General features: G+C 48.5%; 1 protein-coding gene across 1 annotated transcript in view; it reads right to left on the minus strand.

Annotated features, from left to right (window-relative positions):
• The window catches only part of SUSD6 (sushi domain containing 6), a 41643-nt gene extending 17529 nt beyond the window's left edge, over positions 1-24114 (minus strand). Inside the window, exon 1 of the mRNA XM_079728687.1 lies at positions 23945-24114. Within this exon, the coding sequence (XP_079584813.1) occupies positions 23945-24065 (121 nt within the window). The 5' untranslated portion in view covers positions 24066-24114. The remainder of the gene's footprint in view (positions 1-23944) is intronic.
• Between the last annotated feature and the right edge of the window lie 235 nt (positions 24115-24349).

Here is a 24349-nt window from a genome sequence, read left to right on the forward strand (position 1 = left end):
TTTTTTTACACTATTCTTTAACTGTGTTTCTTTCCTCTTCATAACTGAGCAAGGCTGTTGACTTAAGAATCAGCAAGCGGGGCCTCCCTGGTGGCGCAGTGGTTGAGAGTCTGCCTGCCGATGCAGGGGATACGGGTTCATGCCCCGGTCTGGGAGGATCCCACGTGCCGCGGAGCGGCTGTGCCCGTGAGCCATGGCCGCTGAGCCTGCGCATCCGGAGCCTGTGCTCCGCAACGGGAGAGGCCACAGCAGTGAGAGGCCCGCGTACCGCAAAAAAAAAAAAAAAAAAAAAAAAAAAAAAAAAAAAGAATCAGCAAGCGTTCAACTGACACTAATGATTCCCTACTTCTGGCATGCTCACTGAGTTTCAAAATCTTTTCCTCTATTATATCAACTTTAGAAGTCCCACCCTTCTTCTAACTACCATCAGTGATGTCATTTTCCCATTTTCAACCACCCTTAGAGCATAAACGTCCAAAAATTCAAGTTACTATTACAGCGTACACGGCTGCACAGGTGGAGTCAGCGAGGCTGCTCAGAGTGTGCTGCAGGCCGGCAGGCAGCCACACCGCAGACCCACCACCCAGAGGTTCCTTCTCAGCTGCTGCACCAAAATCCAGACTCATTACCCAAAGGTGAGCGGGGTGTCGATTTACAATGCGCCAAAGTACAGGTTGTTCCTAAGACAAATGTTTAAAAGCTGACTGCTCAGCACTGCTTCAGAACTACCTCACGAGGCATCCAATTTGGATCCCTCGGCCCTCACTCCCCCAGCCCCAAAGGCCCGGAATCATTTTGGTGAACCTGAAGAAACTACATTCTTAGGTAGGCCCCGATACAAATGAGGAATGTGTCCAAGGATCACGGGCACTCAGCAACACACGCACCTGCACTTCACAAAGAAGCCAGGACTGCAGCCAGGGTGCAGAGGTTTGCACAGCACCAAGGGAAGTCAAGCTAGTCAGCACCTGCCACAGGCCTGTTACTTAGGATGACAGCTCATCCTGGGTTTCCCCGGCCTCTTTGCCTTGTTGATGGAAAAGGTCTTGTCACACGCGCAATCAGGGACCCCGAGTCTTCGCAGATGCCTCCAGCCAGACCTCGCAGTGAAGTAACGTTAGCAGAACAATAGTTCCTTCCCCACTGCCGGGAGCAACTTGGCCTATGGGAGACAGAACCCATGTGCTTCAAAGACTCCACAGAAATGGGTGGGCAGTCCTTTGGGGCTACGCCATTTGTACTCGCAGCCCTTGTACAAAACCAAATGAAACCATACACCCCAAGACAGCATAGAAGTTGCAGAGCAACTGATTCTGAACTCTGGGCCTCCTTTCTCCCCAACAATCCCCTCAATTTTCCCAGCTAGCCTCACCCCTCAGAGGGACAGAGAAAAACAAACGCAAAGACAGCTGGGCCTTCTGCAAATGTGGGCCGGGCCACTAAAGTCAAACCTCGCTTTAGGGACCACCCTGTTACTCAACTGTAACAAAGTGATTACTCAGAATGGTTTTAGCAGTTTATCTAACCAGCAATCCAAACAGAGTACCTGGGGCCTTAGTTTTCACAAAAAGGGGAAGAAAGCACTGGTCTTTTACATGAGGTAAAAGCTGAAGTTTCAAGGCTCTAGGCTAAGCCCCGGCACCTCTCCTGCACCAGGGCCCCAAAGCCCTCAGTGGAGAGAGCCAAGGCTGGCAGCGGAGCCTCTGCCTGGCCTACACCCTGGCCTGGTGACAGGCTGGGATGATCCCCAAAGAGGAAATGCTCACTTCCCGGGGCTGCAAACTTGACAGCAGCCCTGGCCATGCTGTTGGGTCCGTGCTGGGGAGCTTGGGGTGGGTCAGCTGGGAGTGGCAGGCCAGGCCCAGGCCCAGCAGCTGGTACGGAAACTGTGATTCCTTTTCTGACTTAGGCGAACTGGGCAGTACCTCCCTTGGCAATCATTTACTTTTCCCTCTTTCTACTGGAAATTAATAGATCTTGTGATATGCAAAACGTGTTTATACTTGTTTGTCCCCACTGATACAAACTCTCTCAACAAAAATTTATTTTCTGAATTTCCATTTTTCTCGAAGAGCAGCTACTAGACAGTCTATTAAGAAGAGCACTTTCTGGGCTTCCCTGGTGGCGCAGTGGTTAAGAATCCACCCACCAATGCGAGGGACACAGGTTCAAGCCCTGGTCCGGGAAGATCCCACATGCCGCGGAACAACTAAGTCCGTGCGCCACAACTACTGAGCCTGCGCTCTAGAGGCCGCGAGCCACAACTACTGAGCCTGCGTGCCACAACTACCGAAGCCCGCGTGCCTAGAGCCTGTGCTCCGCAACAAGAGAAGTCACCGCAATGAGAAGCCCGTGCACCGCAACGAAGAGTAGCCCCCGCTCGCCGCAACTAGAGAAAGCCCATGCGCAGCAATGAAGACCCAGCGCAGCCAAAAATCAATAAATAAATTTTTTTTTAAAAATAGCACTTTCTGACTGATACTCTTTGATATTATTTATAATCCAAAGTTACCCAAATTCCTTATTTAAAGTTGTTAAGGGGGTGCAAGGCACAGGGGATGGTAATAGTACTCAGCACTGGCAAGGATTGTGGAAACAGCACTCTTTTACTCCTGATTAGGCATGAGGTGACTTGTGTCACCTGGATCTGAGCAATCATCCCTGGTCAATCACATCCTAAAATGACCAGCTGGAGGGACGGAACTCACTGCACCTTGTGCTTGGTGCCACTGGGCACATCACACCTCCACAGTAGGCCTGGTCAAAGCTCAACTAGAGCTGGCACCTAATGGCTGGTCCTACTCAGCCAGCACTAACCTCATGGCCTGAGTTGCTGTACCTTGCCAGGGAGAGCTGCAGGAGGCCAGAGGCCACAGGCACTGTGGGACCGTGCTCACTCAAGACAGAAGCCTTCTACCAGGCCACCCCTCCCTCCTAGGACCCAAGTACAACTTCCTTCCAAGAACTGTGGATGGAGCTGGGGTTCTCCTACTGCCCACCTGGAGGCATATTCTAATTCACCCTGATCAGCTAGTACTCCCCCAAACCACATTTTTCCTAATGATGCTCTCTTCTCAGAATCTTTGAAAGTCTGCCAATTTCTTTCTATATAAGTCTGTGTTTCTCTTGGATACACCAGGCTCTCCACAATTCTGTCTGTCCCATTTCTCCAACGTCAAGTCCCACTAGGCTACCCGTACTGGCCTTATTCGCCCACACTCATGGCCTCAGATGGGCCTTCTGGCTCTTCCCCTCCTCTCAATATCCTTCCTTTCCCTCCATCAACTCAAACCCCTCCCATAGTGCAAGGCCTGGTCTTAGTGCTTTCTTCTACAGGAATTTCCTTTCTCTGAACTAAAGTGCCCAAGACTACACAAACTAGCCCACAGTTACATACCATTTTGTTCACCATTGCTACGTGGGAGTTGGTCTTGCCTCTCCAGGGTACCGTGAGCAGCTCAAAAGAACAGAGAACCTACCTTCACCAGCCTGGGCACATTGAAGGCACTGAACAAATACCTGATGGAATTTGTGTCCAGAAGGGCTGATACCTCTCACAATGTGGACTGATTAAATGCTTAAAAAGTCCCTAGCTCTTGCTTCTCAGGGAGTCTCTCCTTCCCACACCCCACTCCTGGACCCAGTCCTGGCAGACTTGGAGACTTCTGCCTGCAGACAGCCAGCATTCCAGCTTGCATCAAAGCGTCAAACAAAGGATTTCACAATGCCCCCACCCCGCTTCAGGCTCCAAAGCTCTTCAAGGGCACCCTGTTTAAACAAGAGGTGCGGTATATTTTTGGGAAATGATGAAGCAACTTCCCATAAGAGAAAAGAAAAAATTCCCCAAGTGCAGAAGGCTTCTTGGAAAACAAATAGAACAGCTTCTCTTGCCAGGGCAGATAGAAAGGATTTGACATCCAGGCTCCTCATCCTTGGCAAAGAAGCCTGCCGTGCGGGAACAGGGGAGACAAGCCACACGGGGGAAAAGGAGGCAAATCCTTATGGCCAGATGTAGAACACAGCAGTTTTCAGAGTTGGAGGCCCAACCTAATGCCTCATTTCACACTGTCCAAGGTGCCACTGGGGGCTCCACCATCTTCTCTTCCTCTTACACACCTTAAACAACAGACATGACCCTATGAAGTTGGGTGCTAATGCAGTATTTCACATACACCAGGAACACTTCTACTTAAAAACAACTGCACAGGGAATTCTCTGGTGTTCCAGTGGTTAGGACTCGGTGCTTTCACTGCCAGGGCTCAGGTTCAATTCCTGGTGGGGGAACTAAGATCCTGCAAGCCGTATGGTGCAAAACAACTGCACAGTGACTCTTCTGGTGGATGGTAAAATCCTTTTGCAGTAACCACACTCTTGGACTTCCCTGGTGGCGCAGTGGTTAAGAATCGGCCTGCCAATGCGGGGGACATGGATTCGAGCCCTGGTCCAGGAAGCTCCCGCATGCCGCGGAGCAACTAAGCCCGTGCGCCACAACTGCTTGGCCCGAGTGCCACAACTACTGAAGCCCGCGCACCTAGAGTCCGTGCTCCGCAACAAGAGAAGCCCCCGCAATGAGAAGCCCACACACCGCAACGAAGAGTAGCCCCCATTCACCGCAACTAGAGAAAGCCCGCGCGCAGCAACGAAGACCCACCACAGCCAAAAATAAATAAAATAAATAAATATTAAAAAAAATAACCACACTTTTTTTTTTTATGGGTGTGTGGATTTTGTAATTCATACATTAGGTTTGATTATCAGGATGGTTTTCTCACATATTGCAGAGTGTCTGCGTTTCCGGGGAGGGGCCATGAGCAAACTGGGATAGAAGGAGACAATTCCTATCACTGTGCTTGATCTTCAAGGCTTAACTAACTTCTCCTCATATTTCATCTTCATAGCTACTACTAATCAAACAGTCCAGCAACATTAGCAGTACTCTTCAAAAAAGAAGGAAGAAAAGCATCACCCACAAAGGAAACCTCTCAGGTCCATATCCATATAAAGACCTAATGTTTCCATACCTAGTAACCAGCATTTGTGTGTTCAGACCTCACTTCTTTGGCACAAGCCCCCTCTCCCTGAACTTGAGGGTTCATGTCCACCTGGACTGTTTACATGGACCAGAAGGCAGCGTGCAACACGTCAAGTCCTAGCTTTGCCCTGCTCATCAGCAACACAAGCCAAGGAACAACTCTTCCCCTCCTGCTGTCTTACTTTCCCAACCTCCCTAGTGACCATTCTCAAGAACCAACGAAAGGGCCGTAAACAAGCTGCCAAAGAAAGTCAACTCTTTCAGACACAATAGCGATGTGAAGAAGGCTCCTGCAAGCTTACAGTCTCGGACTTGAATCCCTTCTCAGGTACCCACCCCAACCTCTTACAGCAGGCACGCAGGCCTGCAGTCTTTCCAGCAGGAGCCCCCTTTCTCCGTACCCACGTGGATTCCTGCTACAAAGCTCTTTCAGAAAATAAAAGTTAATCTACCTAATCTGCATCTCTAACAGATTTCGAGTGTTTGTGAAATTTTACTTTGTAAGCCGCTGAAGGGGAGGCAGGAGGCTGGGTGGGGCTGAATGGGGAAAACAGCGCCATCCAGAATTCCTTCCCTGAGCGGGGCCTTTCCGCTGGCAGCATTCATGCATACGTACAACTCATGCATCACTTTTAAAATATGCCAGTCAATTTAAAATACATGTCAATTTATTATTTTTCAAAATAAGCAGTAACTAAATTGTTGGTAGGGAAAGCGAGAGACTAGGTGCTCTCATGCGTCTGTTCAGCGCATTCCCTTCCTGCAGGCAAGATAGGCTGGAAGAAAATTTATTAGGATGTCTACCTCAGCTCCTTAACCACAAAAAACAAATCCGCTTCTCTTGCAGCTACTGAAGAACTGGGATGCAAAATCACAACAGGAGTCAACCTGGTAAACAGAATTTATAGGGAAGGAACTTGTGGGGAAGGGATGCGGATGGAGCAGCTGTCCCCTAACGAAGCCACAAGTGAAACAAAGACTAAAAGAAATTAACTCCAAGTCTTCATTTTAATCGGAAACGCTGAGTCAGTGGGGAGACAAAGATGAAAAAGGGATCATCTTCTCAGGATTTATATTTGCGTTTTGCGGGGACTGAGAGTCAGACAAGCTCTCAGATGGGGAGCCACATGTGAGATGGAGGGAACGGCATAAGTGAGGCACTGGGGGCACACTGGATGGTGTGTTACGGGAATGAGAAAATGCCTGGTGATGTTCCAGGACGGAGCACAGGCTAGGGAAGTGGCTGGAGAGAAAGCACAGGTTGAGGGTTGCGTTGCTAGGGAGTACAGACCTTAAGAGCAGCCTTACAGCAAGACCTGAATTTGTTTTCGCTTGTTTTAAGGGGAGAAGTATCACGCCAAGTCTGAGATTTTAAGTTATTCTGGCAGCAAGGTGGAAGACAGATTTGAGGGGAGGGAGGTGGGGAATACACTGGAGGCAGAGAAATCAGGAAGAGTCTGGTGAGAGGTGATGAGGCCTGGGATGTCAGTAGTGTTATTTTTTTCTTGGAGGGGGCCACCACTATACCCCTCACTGCAGCTAACCTGGTGGCTGCCTGCCCACCCACTGCCCTCACCCCCCCAGCCCAGTCCAGCCCAGACACAACCAGGAAGAAGAAAGCTAGTGCTTCTCTAACAGGAACTCAAATGTCCGGGGCTTTAGAGAGGGGATGCACTTCCAGAATCCCTGTCACTAGCGAATTCTGGTCCTCTGGACAGCAAGCTGGCGATGAACACAAGGATCCAAAATGAGCATGTACAGCATCTCAAGGAGAGACTGCTGTATTCTGCAAAATGCTTGGCGACTATCTTGAACAAAGGGGTCTGGAAAAAGAGACTAAATCCCTGCCTATCCTTCCATCCCTTCCCACCCCACCCACAACCCCCCCACCCCCCGCCAAAAAGAATTCTACTATAAAGGTAGATGTGGAAGACGTTCTATTCAGGCTATACAAATGTTTTGAGAAGGTGTAAAATTAAGCAGCTGACGGGCCTGGGAAATGGCAGATAGCACCCACAAAAGTATATTCCAAAACTTCTAGAAGAAAATATGAGCCCATCTTCATGAAATTTGGACAGAATTTCTTAAGCAAGTCGAAGAAAACATTCCACATATACACACTACTATATATAAAATAGATAACTAATAAGGACCTACTGTATAGCACAGGGAACTCTACTCAATACTCTGTAATGACCTATATGGGAACAGAATCTAAAAAAGAGTGGGTATGTGTATATGTATAACTGATTCACTTTGCTGTACATCTGAAACTAACACAACATTGTAAATCAATTATACTCTAATAAAAATTAATTTTAAAAAAGAAAACATATTCCAGGAAGAAAAAAAAATATGAATAAAGTAGCAGTGGTTCTCAGACCCCTTGTTCGCAAGCCCCCCTTATACTATCGAAAATTACTGAGGACCCCCAAAGTTGTCTGTGTGTTACAGCTATCAATACATACCACAGTTGAAAATAAAGCTAATTTTTACTATTTATAAATTCATTTAAAAATAATAATAGGGCTTCCCTGGCGATGCAGTGATTAAGAATCCACCTGCCAATGCAGGGGACACAGGTTCGAGCCCGGGTCCAGGAAGATCACACATGCCGCAGAGCAACTAAGCCTGCGTGCCACAACTACTGAGCCTGCGCTCTAGAGGCCGCGAGCCACAACTACTGAGCCCACGTGCCTCAACTACTAAAGCCCGTGCGCCTAAAGCCTGTGCTCCACAACAAGAGAAACCACTGCAATGAGAAGCCCACGCACCACAACAAGGAGTAGCCCCTACTCACCGCAACTAGAAAAAGCCCGCGCGCAGCAACGAAGACCCAACGCAGCCATAAACAAACAAATAAATAAAATTTTAAAAGTAAATAAAAATAAAAACAATAATAAACATCAGAGTGATTGTGTCAACACATGTCATGTAGCCTCTGGAACACCACGACACACCTGTGAAAGAATGAGTGCAAAAAGGCAAATAGCATCTTAGTATTAATATGAAAATAGTTTCAACCTCGTCAGCCTCCTGAAAAGACCCCAACGACCCTTGAGAACCACTGCCATAGAGAAAGTTAAAATAATCTGCAAACTGGGAGAAGACAGTCAAGGAAAATACAAAATTCAAGCCACGGAAAGATTCCATTTTATATCCATCAGATTGGCAGAAATTAATATCTAACAATACCAGCTGTTGCAAAGCATGTGGAGAACTAAGAATTTTCTTATGTGTCACTAGTGGTGAAAACTCATACAGTTACTCTGGAGAGCTACTTGGCAATATACAGAAAGCTGAAGTTGTACACTTCTAATAATCCAGCAACTCCACTGCTATGTGTATATGCCAGAGAAATCTTGTACACATATTTAGGACACATGTACAAGGATGTTCCTTGCAGTATGTTCCTAACGATGAAAAACTGAAGTCACCTGTATATCCATTAATGAGAGAATGGTTACAAATACTCTGGCATATTAACACAATGGAATAATGCTATACTGTAGGTAAAACAAATGTATCAACGTGGCTAAATTTCAAAAACAATGTTGAACGAAGAAAGGAGGCTACAGAAGATAACATGCATTTTAAAACATAAAATGATATCCTAGGGCTTCCCTGGTGGCACAGTGGTTGAGAATCCGCCTGCTGATGCAGAGGACACGGGTTCGTGCCCCGGTCCGGGAAGATCCCACATGCCGCAGAGCGGCTGGGCCCATGAGCCATGGCCGCTGAGCCTGCGCGTCCGGAGCCTGTGCTCCGCAACAGGAGAGGCCACAACAGTGAGAGGCCCGCGTACCGCAAAAAAAAAAACAAAAAAACAAAAAAACAAAAAAAACCATAAAAAATGATATCCTATATTGCTTAGGAATGCATGTATAAGTATGTAAAACTTGTACACGTCATATAAAAAATACAAAAAAAAACCAACACACCCCACTAAAACTCAACCTCCACAGACTGAGGGCCCTTAAAAAAAAACGCATGTAAATACATGTGTAAGTATGTAAAAACAGAGGCATGGTTGGAAGGATACACATTGATTTAGCATACTGGCTATATCTCTGGAGAAAAAGATCTAAAGCAAACACGGCAAAATATTAAATCTGGGTGGTAAGTACCCAGGTATGTTAGTCTCTGTATTTTTTTTTTTTTTTTTTTTTTGCGGTACGCGGGCCTCTCACTGTTGTGGCCTCTCCCGTTGCGAAGCACAGGCTCCGGACGCGCAGGCTCAGCGGCCATGGCTCACGGGCCCAGCCGCTCCGCGGAATGTGGGATCTTCCCGGACCGGGGTCACGAACCCATGTCCCCTGCATCGGCAGGCGGACTCTCAACCACTGCGCCAACAGGGAAGCCCTGTATTTTTTTAATGTCTGAAAATTTTCATTGAAAAACTAAGAATGGGATAATAGATTTAAAGTGGTTACTACCTGAAACATATTGCACATTTACTATAGGTATTTCACAACACCCCAAAACTCAGGCACATCACTTCTTAACAGGTATTTAGTAAGTTGGTAAGTTTTCTAATTCTTCACAACCACCCTAGGTCCCATTTGGTCCCAAAATACAGACAGAAATCTTAAGATTCACCAAGACTGCCAACCCTTATGGAAGACACTGGATTACCTCTTCCAGGGCTCTCAATGTATATGACCCTCAATCCCAAAGACGTTTCCTCCACCTACCCACTGACTGACCCCTGACTGCTCCCACCCCCAAAACTCATCTGAAAGCTAAGATACCAAACAGCATCTGTAAAAATGCTTTTCTTAAAAGTCAGAGGCACGTGCAGTAACTCTGAGCATGTACTGTTTTGAAGGTCTTCAGCCTCAATGGCCCCACCACCTGCCTTCAAGTCAAGAGAGCAGCCAGACTGACCCAGCCACTGTCAGAGTCAACTTCACTTACATCATTTAATACCACTCCTCCCTTTCCTCCTTAGTTTATCCTAAACACTTAGTCCTCAGGAGTGGGCCCTCTATAGTGTCAAAACCCAGATCTCCAGCCCCTAATGCTTCCTGCAACATGGAGGGCATTTCCTTGGAATACAGTGTTTCTCAGAGGGTAGGCCACCCTCACGACCTGCAACAGTGTGTTAAATAGCTTCTGCCTCTGGAAGGGAACAAATGAAACCTGCACCCTTGCTTTCTTCTGTTCAGGAAAGACAACTGAAGGGCTGGGAGACTGATATTATTTTAAAACTTTTAAAGAATGCATATTGCTGGGCTGCACTCCAGACTGACTGAATGGTTCTTTGTGGGCATGGGGTATGCAAATCTGATTTTAAAAGCACAGTAAAGCTGGAAAAGCATCACCCCAGAGGATGTTAGTTCTCTAAGTCTGATGAAGGACTCACACCTCACCACCTTTTCTGTATCCCAGAGTCCTAGGCGGCCAAATACCAAACTCCCCTTTCCAGTTCTCCCTTGGTTTGGATCCTGCCTTCCCACCAGGCCCAGCGTTAAGTCTCAGCTCTCTGGAAGCCTTCCTGGATGACGTCAGGGTTAATTCTCTTCTTTCTAATAGCACTCAGTAGCTGTACCACTCAAGGTGTATTCTGTCTTATCTTTCTCCCCAATTAGACTATGAGGACCTCAGTTTCTGGCAGAGGGCCCAGTGCATACATAATAGCTTCTTAACACTTCAGTGGTTGAAATAATCCTAAAGACAATGGCATGGGAAAGTCAGTGTGAAACACACACACACACACACACACACACACAATGTAGTACAAAAAGTATTTATTTCATTTGCAAAGGGAGGACCTGGGTTCAAATCCAGCTTTACCCTTTACTGGCTGTGATAAGTTATTGTGAAGACACCAGTATGACATGATATACGAGAAAGTGCTTTACCTTCTGTCAATTGCCAACAGTAGTAAGCTGTTGCAGCTATTGCTACCCAGTATTTCTCTGATCTCAGGAGGTGGTTCATATTATTTATTCCTCTTTACAGCCAAGAAAGGAAAAACACTGAAACAGGCATTCCTACCATAAAAACACACAGAGAAAGCCTTAGAGACAATTCCCACGGTCTGCCTGCTGGAACCTCAGCTACTCAGGCCTCTGTGCTTCCACCAGGGCAGGGAGGAGGGGCAGGGAAACACTCAGGAGCTAGACCGTGCCTGGCACACCCAGGAGGTCTGTAAATGTTGAGTGATGAAAAGCCTGCATACAGAACTTGGGACAAGAGAGCATCCTCACAGTGACCCCTTCCCACCTGCACACCAAGAACTAAGTAGAGTTTTATAGGAGCACGGTGAGTGAGCCTTAGGCCCCCAAGTGGGTGTAAACTGAAGAACAGCAACAGTCTCAGCTTCTGAAAGTACTGTCAAAGGCAGTCGTTAAAATCATCCTCAAACTGCTCTTCCAGTAAATGAAAAAGCAGCATGCAGTATCCAGCTGCCTCAGATTAAAAGCAGGGGAGTGGGGGGAAATGAGAAACAGAGTCAGGATTTCCAATTACTGCTAACATGAGGGTATTCAAAAGGGAGGAAATTAATGGAATCATCAAAAGGCTGGTGATTTCACTTAAAATGAATTAAATCAACCTCAGTCTTCCCCTGTTTCAAAGCAGACCTCAGGCTACTCAGTGCTTGAGCTGCCTGAAAGCCACCCATGCAGGATCAGAGGGGCTACGTGACAATTAGCCAAGGCTGGGAAATCTTTCATTTGCCCCTTCAGACAGAGGCTGGAGAGACAGGGTCAGACAATGGTTCTGAGGCAGGACGTGCTAATTTTCTCCAGGCCAGGAGTCCTTTAGTCTGCCAATACAAACAGCAGGAAATAAAGGCTGTAAATGGGGTCAAATTCAATCTGAAGAACAGCAAACTCCCCTAGGATGGCAAAAACATTCTGTAACTCACAGCTACCCCAGACAAAGTGGGCAAAAGAGAGAAGGGAAGAGGAAAAAGACTGGGGAGCTCTGGATGTGCCCCTCACACAGATGGCGTATGTAGGGCCTTTGTGATCTCCCCAGGCACACCCCAACCCCTACACACACAACGTACAAACATCAACGGCTAGCTCTGTCAGAGCAGAGTAGTTAAAATGAGCACAGAGGAAGAGGAGAGAGGAGGGCAAAAGGACAAATACATGAAGTTAAGCAGGGAGAAATCAAAGGAAAGGAAAAGAGGCACATGGATACACATCCCTCTATTCCATCCACGAGCAAATATTTTCACAGGCCTACCGTGAGCACTGTGCCAGGCAGTGGGGAATGTGGGAGCACCTGGAAATAAGAACTGATCAGACAGCCTGGGAAACACTGCAGTCGACAAGTGTGATGATCCGGAGTAAAGGGATCAGCACCCAACAAGGATGCTAAGTCATTCCTCTGCGGACAATTTTATGGAAGCAGCATAACTGTAGAGCCCAGAGGCTCTCTAAAAAGAAAAGTTACTCCAATTTCCAAACTTCTCTAGTTTCACTTTCCAGATGGGATTCTGGTTCAGTACTGCGTGTCAATGGAAGTTCTCACACACATTAAAAACTAAAAAACAAGTAACAAGCAAGCAGAAGTTCCTGACCCTGCAGAGGAAGCTGTCAGGGAAGGCATTAAAGAATATCCAGTATCTAAGCTCAAAGGGCCCTGGAGAGCTGGTCCAACCCTTATCTCACCCCTGAGCAAAGTGAGGGGCCTTCAGTTACTGCTCATTAGAGGCAGGACAGGGGCTGAGGCCCGGGACCCCAGCTCAGGGCCCTGCTCTTCATACAACAGATCCCAAGCTGGGGCAAGACTTTCTAAAATGCAGACTTTCGGAGCTCACCGCCGCCTAAGAGGGAAGAATAAGAAGTGGAGGGAGGAGATGCCCAAGGTGATGCCTCCAGGGCTTCACCAGGCCTGGTCCCTCCCTCTCTGCTGGATAGTCGGCAAGGACCAGACCCAGACTGGTGAAGGTAAGAGGCCTGCTAGCACCTCCCTTAATCATTTAACCTTTTGTCAGTTGTCAAGTTAGGCTGGTCCACCCGCAGCATCTTATTTCTGAACTTCCTCTCTCCCCAGCTGTTCACGACCTCTCCAGCCCTCTGTCTCCACCTTATCAAATCTGCTCTGGAAGGGTTAAGTGGGCTTGTTCAGCCCCACTGTAAACTGGTGATTCTCAAAGTGTGGTCCCCAGACCATCAGCAGTAGCCTGTAAGAACTCAGTAGAAATACTGATGCAAACTGGAGGTGGAGGTGGGGCCCAGCAATCTGGGCCCTCCAGGGGATTCTAACACACACTCAGATTTGACACCCAATGGTGCTTATAACGTACATGCTTCAGCCTGTTGCTTCTCTCACAAGTAGGTGACTTAACTGGCACAGCTGAATGACCTGAACGTCAAGCCCAAGAGCCCACGGAGCTGCCACTGGAGGCGGGAGGAGCTTCCCAACTCAGCATCCTCTTCCCCCATTTCCAAGGTTCAAGGCCTTGTAAAAGAAGGTACACAAACTGTCCTTGAAGCTGTGACCAGAGGCTGGAAAGCACAGACTTGGGGAGAAAGATCTCGAGGACCCTGAAGGGCCTGACCTAGTAATGTGAACAAAACGGAACCTCCCTTCGCCAGCTCTACACTGCTGAGGCCAGACTTCAGAAGGGACGACAGTGGGCCAAAGGGCCCAGGCCCCTTCCTGACTGGAGAGTTGACATGACTCTGATCCGCCCAGATGCCATCCTGCCCCACGGAGGCTGCAGTACTTGTTCTGCCGGAAAACTGGCCTGGGTCAGACACTCAGGGAGTTGCCTGATCCCGCCTCCATGGGGCTTTACCATGGGACCTGCAGAATACAACGGGCACCCGCTGTGGGTGCCCTGACACACTGGGTCATGTCGGGGTGGTGAGTGGGTTTCTGCTGGTGTGTGCCAGGGAGCAGGTACCGTGGTGGAGAATCTGGTGCCTCAGGTATCACCAACCACGGCCTACATAGAATAGGACCTGTGTCCAAACCTGCCGTAATTAGCCTTCTGCTTCTCTGGCTTATACCAGGCCCTCATTCCTAGTAGGGACTCTGGGGCTTCCCAGAGGAAAACAGATGTCAGATTTCTAGGCCTCTAAAATTCCTGACTACAACAGCATTGTCTGACATGACCATGTCTGTGAAAAAAAGACTTTTTTAAAGATCCATTTCTCCTCTCACCTTCTCTACTCTCAGGAGTGAGGCATTCTCCCATTTGGAGGTCCAAGCTTTAGAGTCCATAGATTTGGGCTCCAGACTCAAGATTTAGGGCTCTGTTGGAAACTTTAGTTTGATCTCCTGCACAAAGGGGGCTATCAAATGCCAGCCTCCTGCCCAGGGATGGATGAAGGATTAACTGGTTAGTGTTAACCAAGTGCTTTGAGCAATTCAGAAAAGAGATACTCTCTTAAAAAAAAAAAAAAAAAAAGAGCAGTATAATAATCCTTTCCATTGGAATAGACTTTTATTATTTACCCAGAACTTTTACATATATTATCTCACCTAATCCTATCATTCACACTCTTAATTATTCCTGCAGGGCCAGGGTCTGCCATTACTGGTAACAGAATTTCTGTTACTGAGACGGACTGCAAAGCTTCTCAAGTGCCTGACAAATTGTTACTGAGACGGACTGCAAAGCTAAGAACAACAGTGTGGAGAACGGGTTCCTCGGCTGAAAGCCTCTCTCAAGAAACTCGAGACACTGGGACTTCCCTGGTGGTCCAGTGGTTAAGACTCCATGCTTCCACTGCAGGGGACACAGTTTTGATCCCTGGTGGAGGAACTAAGATCCCCACGTGCTGCGTGGCCAAACTGGAGACACATCTCTGCTGGAAGGCACAGCGGTTCTCTGCACCCTGAACACATCAAATCACAGAGAGTCCTCACCGCAACAGCTCCAGTCACTCCGGCCTGACCCCAGCTGAGGGGCCCTGGACACCCGCGCATGCCCGTGGCCAGCTGCTGCTCCTCCTCTCTTCTCCCTTCCTGAGCATTAGGAACTTCCCCATGGAGTTCCTGACGCAGAGATCCACATGGGGACCCTGTGCAGTGCATGAGACTGGCTGCAATAAGCCATCCTTGTCAGGCACGCCTCCCACGGGTTGGCTGGGCTGAGGTAAGAGGATGAAGGGCCTATCCTGAGTGACGCCCTGGAGGGGCAGCCTCACTGGGCCAGTCACTTCCTGTTCCCACAGGCAAATAGGAGCCCATTCTTCTCATCCCCATCTTCTCCACAACTTGTACCAAAATCAACACCCTCTGCCAGCCCTCCTTATTTCCCTGTTTAGACTCATTCAACCCTTAATCCATTAATTGGTGTTTGCTTTTTTCTTTAACCCTTTGATCTTTCACATCAAGCTTGTTCCTCCTCCACAGCTCTGAGAGCCAGCTATGAAGCGCACCTACCTGCCTTCACCAGCATCTTACCCCCTGGGAGCTTCCCCCAAACTGTGCTTCTGGTGATGTTCAGCCCCATGTCTGAACTCTGAGGCTAAGGATAGACTTCATTTTTCTTTTCTGAAACCCCAGCTTCCAAACATACTCCACCAGGGACATCCCTGGTGGCGCAGTGGTTAAGAATCTGTCCGCCAATGCAGGGGACACGGCTTTGAGCCCTGGACCTGGAAGATCCCACATGCCGCAAAGCAACTAAGCCCGTGCGCCACAACTACTGAGCCCGCGCTCTAGAGCCCGTGAGCCACAACTACTGAAGCCCGCGTGCCTAGAGCCCGTGCACCACATCGAGGAGTAGCCCCCGCTCGCCGGAACTAGAGAAAGCCCGCGTGCAGCAACGAAGACCCAACGCAGCCGAAAATAAATAAATTAATAAATTTAAAAAAAAAACAACATACTGCACCAAAGTAGAAGAGACCACTCATTCATCCAGCAGGGTAAGAGGAAAACCAGTTTAGAGAACAGAGTATATTGTACTTCCAAAGTTTCAACAGAAGTGACACTGCAAGTTCCAAAGGAAGGAAGAGCCAAGGTGAGCACAGCAGACACGAAGCTAACTCTCTCCTTCTCCTCCCTCCAGACTGCCCCCAACATGCTGGCTGAGGTGACACAGAGTAACATAATGATGGTAACACCACAACCCTATATGGTAAGTATGTTATCCCAATCTCACACATATGAAAACTGAGGGACACTGAGAAACTTGCTCAAAATTAGACAACATGTTAGTGGCAGAATTAGGATTCAAACCAGCCTGCTTGGCCCAAGAGACTGCATTCTTTTTTTTTTTTTTTTTTTTGCGGTATGCGGGCCTCTCACTGCTGTGGCCTCTCACGTTGCAGAGCACAGGCTCCAGACGCACAGGTTCAGCGGCCATGGCTCACGGGCCCAGCCGCTCTGTGGCATGTGGGATCTTCCCGGACCGGGGCAAGAACCCGTGTCCCCTGCATCGGCAGGCGGACTCTCAACCACTGCGCCACCACGGAAGCCCCAAGACTGCATTCTTAACCTTACTATGCCATCTTGTCCCCCTACTTGCCTCCAGGTCTCGGTGTACACTCCTCTCCTTCAGAGAGGCCTTCTACGACCACCCCTATCTGAATCAGGAGCCCCGCCCATGTGTACTCCAGCGCAGCAATGACTTCCCTGATCACAGCAAGTATCTCACAGAACTGGAGCTGGCACAGTCGCAGCACTCGGCAGGCGCTCAGCAAATAACTGTGGATAAATCAGAGTCTGAACCATCCCGTCTGCATCCCTCCTGGTATAAAGTACTGCTCCTGGCTGCAAGCGCCCACCTCTCACAGGCTGACTGTGAGGACCAACTAGACGTGATAACTTCCAACAAGAGCCAGTCCAGTACTCAGCCCCAGGAAGCCCCTTATGGCATGACCCATCTCCTGCCGTCCTCCCTGCCTGCCTTGTATCAACACACATTTGCTAAGCGAGCCGATGCCGCTTATGAAAACACCAAACCCAATCTGTCCCAGAGCAACCCTGGCAACCCTGGTCATTAGGGTTTGGAACAAGTCCATATAGGGTTTGTGTGTCATGATCTGCAGAACTGAGAGTTCAGGTTCCCCAAAGCTGAAGTCTTAATGAGCCTCCCAAACCCTTCAAATAATCAAAGACAGTTAAGATTCTAGGAGTTGGAATCCTGTTCACAGGAAAAACTCTCTGACATCCTCCCAAGAAAAAGGACTGAGACCAAAGAGCTCCTGCGAATTCCATTCAGCAAACACACACATAGCCTACTCTCCTTCCTGCAGACCCTATTAATTCTAGTGGTAAGGGGATGGGTGGTGTCTCAGAGGAGGTAACTTTGAATTTGATCTTAAAGGATGAAGTGAAGTACAGGAGGGAGGGGAGGCTGGATTCCAGCCACAGGAATCTAGCCACTGAAAGAACAGCGTGAGGATAGGCTTGACGGTGCTAATGTTCAGGAAAGGGGAGTAAGGAGTCCCCTTAGCCTTGACTTTAGGGACAGAGGTAGAGGGAGCTGTGGGTGGGGAAGGGAAGCCAAACCCATGCAAGCTGCCTTTCCCCCCCTCCAATGCCAGTATAGTTTTAGAGCCAGCACAGTTCTCACATACATTCTTCCACATGACTTCACTCCCCGTAGGTAATGAAAGCCTTCCTTTCCTCCCTCTTCATCACCTGAAGGGACCCACGCTGGGTTCAAAGATCCTCACTCAGGCTGAAAGTTAGCGCACTCTGTGATGAACTCTTCTGGGCAGCCTGCCCAGTCCCACTCCCTTCCTCTCAGAAGAGCCCCACCACCTGCATCCCCTGAGGCATGAAGACACTTTCACATCCTTCTCCACTCCCAAGAAGGCTGTGGACAGAATCTCATGGGGAACCACAGACCAGGCTGCTGCTGCTCGCAGGGCCGTGGACTCGTCCTGCTTATCCTCATGCACAGGATAGGCCATGATCCTGCACAATCCTGCCAGGAGTGACCCCCTCTGGGATGGTCACTGGCCTGGTTATAACAAAGTACAAAGGACTTTGTCTCTGCTTTCAACGAGCTTATATGCAAACACTTACAAAACCAAGAACAAAGAACACGAACTAAGATCAAGTGGCTTGTGTACAGAAGACTCAAAGATCAGAGACTGACGGGGTCTACTGTGTGACAGGTATAAAGCAGAGGGCCACACGACCTACTGATGTCACCACCTAACTTCATGGACCATTAATTAGCAATTCGGGGTAACCGTGCATGGTCTTCAGGAGCCCGAGTGGGGCTGCACTGACTCAAGACACCACTGGGTCCTCTGCAATCCGGCCTCCAAAGTAATGAGACCAACCAGGAAGCAGAAACATCCAAGGCTTCTCTCCTGTCGGCCCCCGCACCTTGCTGTGCCGAGATCAGTGCTCGGCAAATACTGACAGGTGGCTCCCCACGCCCACTCAGTCCTTGTCTGGTGTGTGACAATCCCAGCGACATTCTCTTGAGCCTCCCACCATTGCCAGAGTCAACAAGGTTGAGCTGTCAGAACTCCAGCCAGTGACAATAAACACACAGGTCCCGCCCTCTCCCAGGGAGACATGTGTCCACTGCACGTGAAGAACTGATCATCAGGCCCATTGTATTTCATAAAGTGTCACTAGTTACTCAGGATAACAAAGGCTAGAGCAGAATTATTTTATAATCCTGTGGGAGTACTTGGCCATAACTTCCTGAAACACATTTCCCCTCCTTGGTCGAAACACCTAAAATACTTTTGTGAATTTGAAAAGAAAAAACGCTTTGCAAAGAATAAACCTTGATGAGGATCTGTTTGTGTTCCCTGCATTACTTCCCAGAATTTTGAATGATTAAACAGCTGTACTTTTAAAAGATCTGGCTACTGGCAAAGCTAACAAGTTAAAGAAGTTAAATAAGGGGAAAACCTTGTCTCTGGGGAAGCAAGTGAATCTAGGAAGGAAAAAGCTTCTTACAAGAAGAAATGCTCTCAAATATAGCTAAGTAGGAGGAGGCAAAAGGACTACCAAAATGGAGAGACGAGAAGAGAGCTCTTATTTTTTAATTCTAATGTTGATTCTCACGGATGTGTTTAGGAATTCTTTAAAATGTAGTCCTTCAATCATACATCACTGTGCTGATGAAATGAAATACCTCTTTAAAAGAACAGACCCTTGGCATTCTCAAATTTTTAAGGTTTCAAAAAAACTGAAAGTTCCTAACAAATAGCACCTTTGAGGAATCCCAGCTCTGAGATGCCAACAAGACAGCCTCACTGAAGGGAAGGGCTGACTGTGAGATGTCCTAGCTGACCCCTCAGCACAAATATCGCAAAGGGCCACGGCCCCTCTTTTCTGCTTGGCTTCATGCGTGAGATGCCAACATGTGGCATTTGAGAATTAGGAACCTGTGAACTATGAAGAACTCATGCAGTACGTATCTAACTCTGCTCAGGATGTACCGAACTGAATCCAGGAGAATCCAAGACACACGGAAGAAACAAGGAGCTCCTTCCAACCCGAGCTCATCAGCTTTGGTGTCAGAAGTGTAGACTGGTATCAGCTGGTGCTAGAATCTGGTCTTCAAACCTAGGAATTACTTCTTTGTATGCCAGTCAATGTCCTAAGTACTTTATATATACTATCTTATTTAATCCTCGCAACAGTGTATTAAGTAAGATTATCTAGTGTCTTCCCTGTTCTAGGGAACATCGACAATGATGTCTGGAAGATTATCCAAGGTAACACAGGCAGCTAGGCGTAGAGGCAGTGTTCACCCTCATCTTCCAGTGAATTCAGAGTTCACGCTTCAGGTTGGCTGAAGGTACGCTGGGTGAACACGGCTGGGAGAAACCAGCGGCCAGCGCCCCCCTCAGTCACACCACACCATGGCAAAGTGGTCTCTAAACACTGCTGTCCCTCCGGGCCCCAGAGCTAAACACGAGGCGGGCCAAGGTCACTCCTGATCTGGCCCCAGTCCAGGCAGCCAGCTACACCAGTACCAGCCACCTGGAATGGGAGGGCTGCTCACATCCTCGCAGGCTCATGCTGCTGGGGTGACGCAGAAGAAAGGAACCTCCAGTGGGTAAGAGGTGGTCAAATAATTCATCTGAAAACCTACCTAGAATAATTAAAGACTCTGAGCACTAACCCTAGTTGTTTTTTTTTAAGCACCCTGTGACCCCCTTTTGTGGAAGGAGTTGGGCAGGTAAGGATAACCTCTAAGCTTGCAATTAAGGATAGGGTAGTGGGGCACCTTTGTTTGGTAGGTGGAATCTGTGTCTAATGAGGGCTTTCACCCAGATGAGAGCCACTGAGGTGTTCAGTCTGGTGGACTCCTGGCTTCTTTTGTTCGAAAGTTACAGTGCAAAGCTCGTACCATGTGTTGGCAATGTTCTAAACATGGCACAACAATCAGCCTGCAGAGGGTAATTTCTCAATGTCTTTTCATGACGACAGGGTTCAGCAAGCTCTGTAATGACCCATCCAGCCTCCTACCACAATCCCCAAGTCTTTTTATAGTCACAGGTAATTACACCATGGAGAGATTACATCACGTCGCCAGGGTTTGCAGCTGACAGGAAGATGCTCTGCGGATGTTTTGGGAACTACAGCCACATTTAGCAAACAATTTGCTGTGGTCCCTATTGTTCCCTTCCAAGAATAGAACTGCCTTGGCAAACCTTGTGCCTAAACTGGGACCCAAACCACCAAGGGTCACTGTAGATAAGAACAGAAACAACCACAGAGGTAAACACGGTAACCCAGAGATGACTCCTGCATCCTATATCCATGGAAGAAAACAGATGGTGCCTCTCTTCCTCTGTCAAAATTACCCTCTGAAGGGTGATCTGAGTGCTCCAACAAAAGTAACACAAGAAACAGGTCTCAGAGAAGCCTGCCACTCAGCACAGGCAGTACAGTTCTCAGCAGAGCATGGGCAACACAGTCAGACGTACTGCACGCAAATCCAAGCCTGCTTCCCCACCTACGACTGAGTGTCTCTGACCAAGTTCCCTAACTTCACTCTGCCTCGTTTTCTCACTTGTCAAACAGTTACATGACCATCTAGCTCACAGGCACTCTGAGAACTTTACATGTGATGACACAGAGCCCGACACACAAGTGATGCTCCATACGCATCGTTTCCCTACCTGTTCTCTCCTCCCAGTTCAGTGTATGTTACCTCTGACTCCAGGTCCCTTCAGGGACCGTGAGGTGAGCCAGGCCACCTGCCAACATCTCTCTCTGCCATAGTAGTGCTAACGGCCAAAGCCACATCATCCCCTGAGAGCCTAGCTCTCCACATTTTCCATCTTCAGTGAGCACTAACTGCCTGGCTTTCTCCCTCTGCCACACGGAAATGCAAATGGCTGCCTTCTCTGCCTAGGTGCTTGTGTGATGTTTAACATGGCCGCTAAGTGTTGTGGCAACATCTTAAAGGAAAAAACAAATCAGAAACAAGTAAAATACTAAGTTTTTTTCAATAAATATGCTCAGAACAGGGAGAGAATGGAAATTAAAAGCTTTCTACATGAGCTAGGTTGAGACCATCAAACTATGCAAACATGGAAGGCAAAAGGGATTCCGGAAGTAATCAATCCTTCCTCAACTGGTCAAGTTTGACATCTCCTCCCAACCCCTCATCCCCAACCCAAAAAGTGACTCTGCATCTCCAGCTTCGTTTTTTAAAGACAGCAGAGTACGTCATCCACAGGAAGTCTCTTGCCCAACATGACTCAACAGGAGGTCAAATACCGTCTCTGCTGCTGTTGTTATTTAGGAATTACGCTGAGCATTTTTATATGTCAAGTGCCTTCCAATCATTTTTATTACACAATACCAACCTAACATCCTTAAGTATCTTGTTCCTGTTTTACCGGGCACAAAAAGAGGTCAAGTGATTTACCTAAGGTCAAACACACAGCAACTTTCTTAAGGTCACAGGTAAAGAGATCTGTGACCTTAAGATCTCTTAAGGAGAGAGATCTGGGAGAGGCTGCTGCACAGTTGGGATCCTAATTCCTCTCTAGCCCAAGAAAAGCAAGTTGGGTAGCATGAGCACAGATCTTATTTTTACATCTGGTCTTCCCCTGCAGGCTGTGACCAGGTGTGAAGAATAAGATATGCTTCCTTTTGCCACCCTGAAAAAGGGAACTTTATCAATAACTCTCTCCATCTCTGCTACAGGCATGACCAAGGGGCAAGCTGAACCTGACGCCTCGGTAACCACTTCTCTGTTATAACTCCAAATCTCCAGCTGCAGATAAGAGGAACCAGGATGGAAAACTGAACTTTGAACATGACATATGTAACTTTTCCCAGAACTTTACCCCAGAACTCTCAAGTGCCTCTTCATACATGATTCTTTTCTCTAAACCTAAGCAATTATGGCCAAGACTAGAGGTGCCTGTGGGACTTATGACCAGAGACTGCGCAGGCCAACGCCCCACCGAGGGTGCCCACTGGCCTCTGTCCCGTGGGATTCTCACCGTCGCGAATGTGCCGGGACACACGAGCATATCTACTAGAGCTCACTGGGTAACAAGCGCCTCATTTCAAAAGGCCTCTGGAATGGGTATTCAGGGGAAGCTACAGGAGCAGATAAGAAATGCAGGAAAAGGAAGAGGAGACCTTGCCTGACTTGAATTGCCTTTCCTCGACTTCAGAGTATGTGAGAGCCTTGGTTTCTTGGCAAGCTTGCTCAGCACGTTGCTCAGGGAAGGCACAGCCGTACAGGTGTGCTCTGGGTCTCAGGCCAAGGAGTGGGCCCCTCCTTCCCCCAGAAGCCACTCCAGAGAGAGGGAACAACATCGTAACTTGGTGCACTGGATCGAAGTAATGATGAAACCCTTCCCCTGCCTGCACCCTGCTCTGTGCCAGTACGTTTGTTTTATGGAGAGTAAAAAAGATCGGGCAGAGGGAGTGGGGTGGCAGGGGAGGAAGGATTCTTTGCAGATGGGGGAGGGAAAGAAAACAACAGAGCCAACTTTCCCATCCTGGTCTGAGCCCACACTACAGATACATTTTTCCATACTGGAGAATAATAATCCCTTTATTCAGCCAGTCTGGAAACATCGATCCCTGATAATTGATTTCAGACCTTGCATGGAAAGTTGGGAAGGTGTGGGTAGCTGGAAAATGGGGTGGGGAATGGGAGGAGGAAGGGGGGAAGCCCATAAAAGAGAGAGTGGCGGTACAGCGGATGGCTTAATGGAGCTAAAGAGGCTGAAGGCATCAGACACCGAAGGCAGATGCTCTGCCCTCATACTGCCAGGTAACATACCAGGACCGCTTCCCCAGCAGAGCCCCGGAAGAGGATGGTGGTGGTAGCGCACCAGGCACTGGGCGAAGTTGTGGTCCAGGCACTGCCATGAGCTGCCCTAAGGCCCTGGGCCAGTGCCCAGCCTCTGAGGTCCGTCCTAGCTCTGCTCAGTCAGTCCTTCCTTCCTTCCTACTCTGACAGCCACTCCATTCATAGGCATTCGTACTGAGCACCGTGTGTTCTGGGCTGGGGGTAAGGTGGCAAACCTCTGCTATAAAGAGTCAAACATTTTAAAGTGTACATATTTTAGGCTTTGGGGGCCACATGGTCTATGTCACAATTACTCAACTCTGCCATCTAGCACAGGTGAGGGAACTGAGGCTTACGGAAGTAGAGACTCGCTCTCGGTCACAGAGCCAGCAAGTAGCAGGACTGCGCTCTGAAAACAGGCAGTGGATTCCAAAGCCGGCACCCATACCTGCACATCGCACCCTGAATCCTACACCTCCGTCCCACCCGTGACTACAGCCGGGGGAGGGGAGTGGTCACGTCATCCCCGCAGGCTCCTGCACCCCCGCCCCCCGCTGGCTCACTAGGCACCCCAGCCACCAGTCCCACGCCCTCAACTGGCCCCCTGCTGTACCAACAGAACAGAAGCCCTCACCCTCTGCTCCCCTGCTAACGGCTCCGCAGAGAATCCCTTCTCCCAGCCTTCAGGAGAAACAATGGTATTGAGTCTTCTCCCTCCCACACACAGGAGGCAGGCTGGGGCTCACCTGAGGCGAGTCCGTCTCCAAGGAGGGTGCTAAGAATCACCAGCAGAAGGAACACTCCATGTCCCACGGAGGCCACGGCAAACAATGAGGTGCTCTTTGGTGCTATCCTGCCATGGCACATCTTTCATCCGTCCAAGTTATTTTAAAAAGAAAAAAATTTAAAAGCCAGAAGTAAAAACACTGAAGTCAGCCCTGGGTAGATTCACCTATAAAAAACAAACCAAAAACAAGGACATAAGTGAAAACTTTAGCCATGTTAGTTACAATAGGCACTTTACGGTAAGGAAGCCATAATCACATACAAAGTTGAAGGAATTCTAGCAACTGAATCCCTACTGCCAGGAGAAGAGACAAGCACATAAGCGGTTTTCCAACTCCTCCCTGGGGAAATGCCAAGGCCCGAAG

This window comes from Hyperoodon ampullatus, assembly GCF_949752795.1.
Source record: "Hyperoodon ampullatus genome assembly, contig: scaffold_549, whole genome shotgun sequence".
Lineage (NCBI taxonomy): Eukaryota > Metazoa > Chordata > Mammalia > Artiodactyla > Ziphiidae > Hyperoodon > Hyperoodon ampullatus.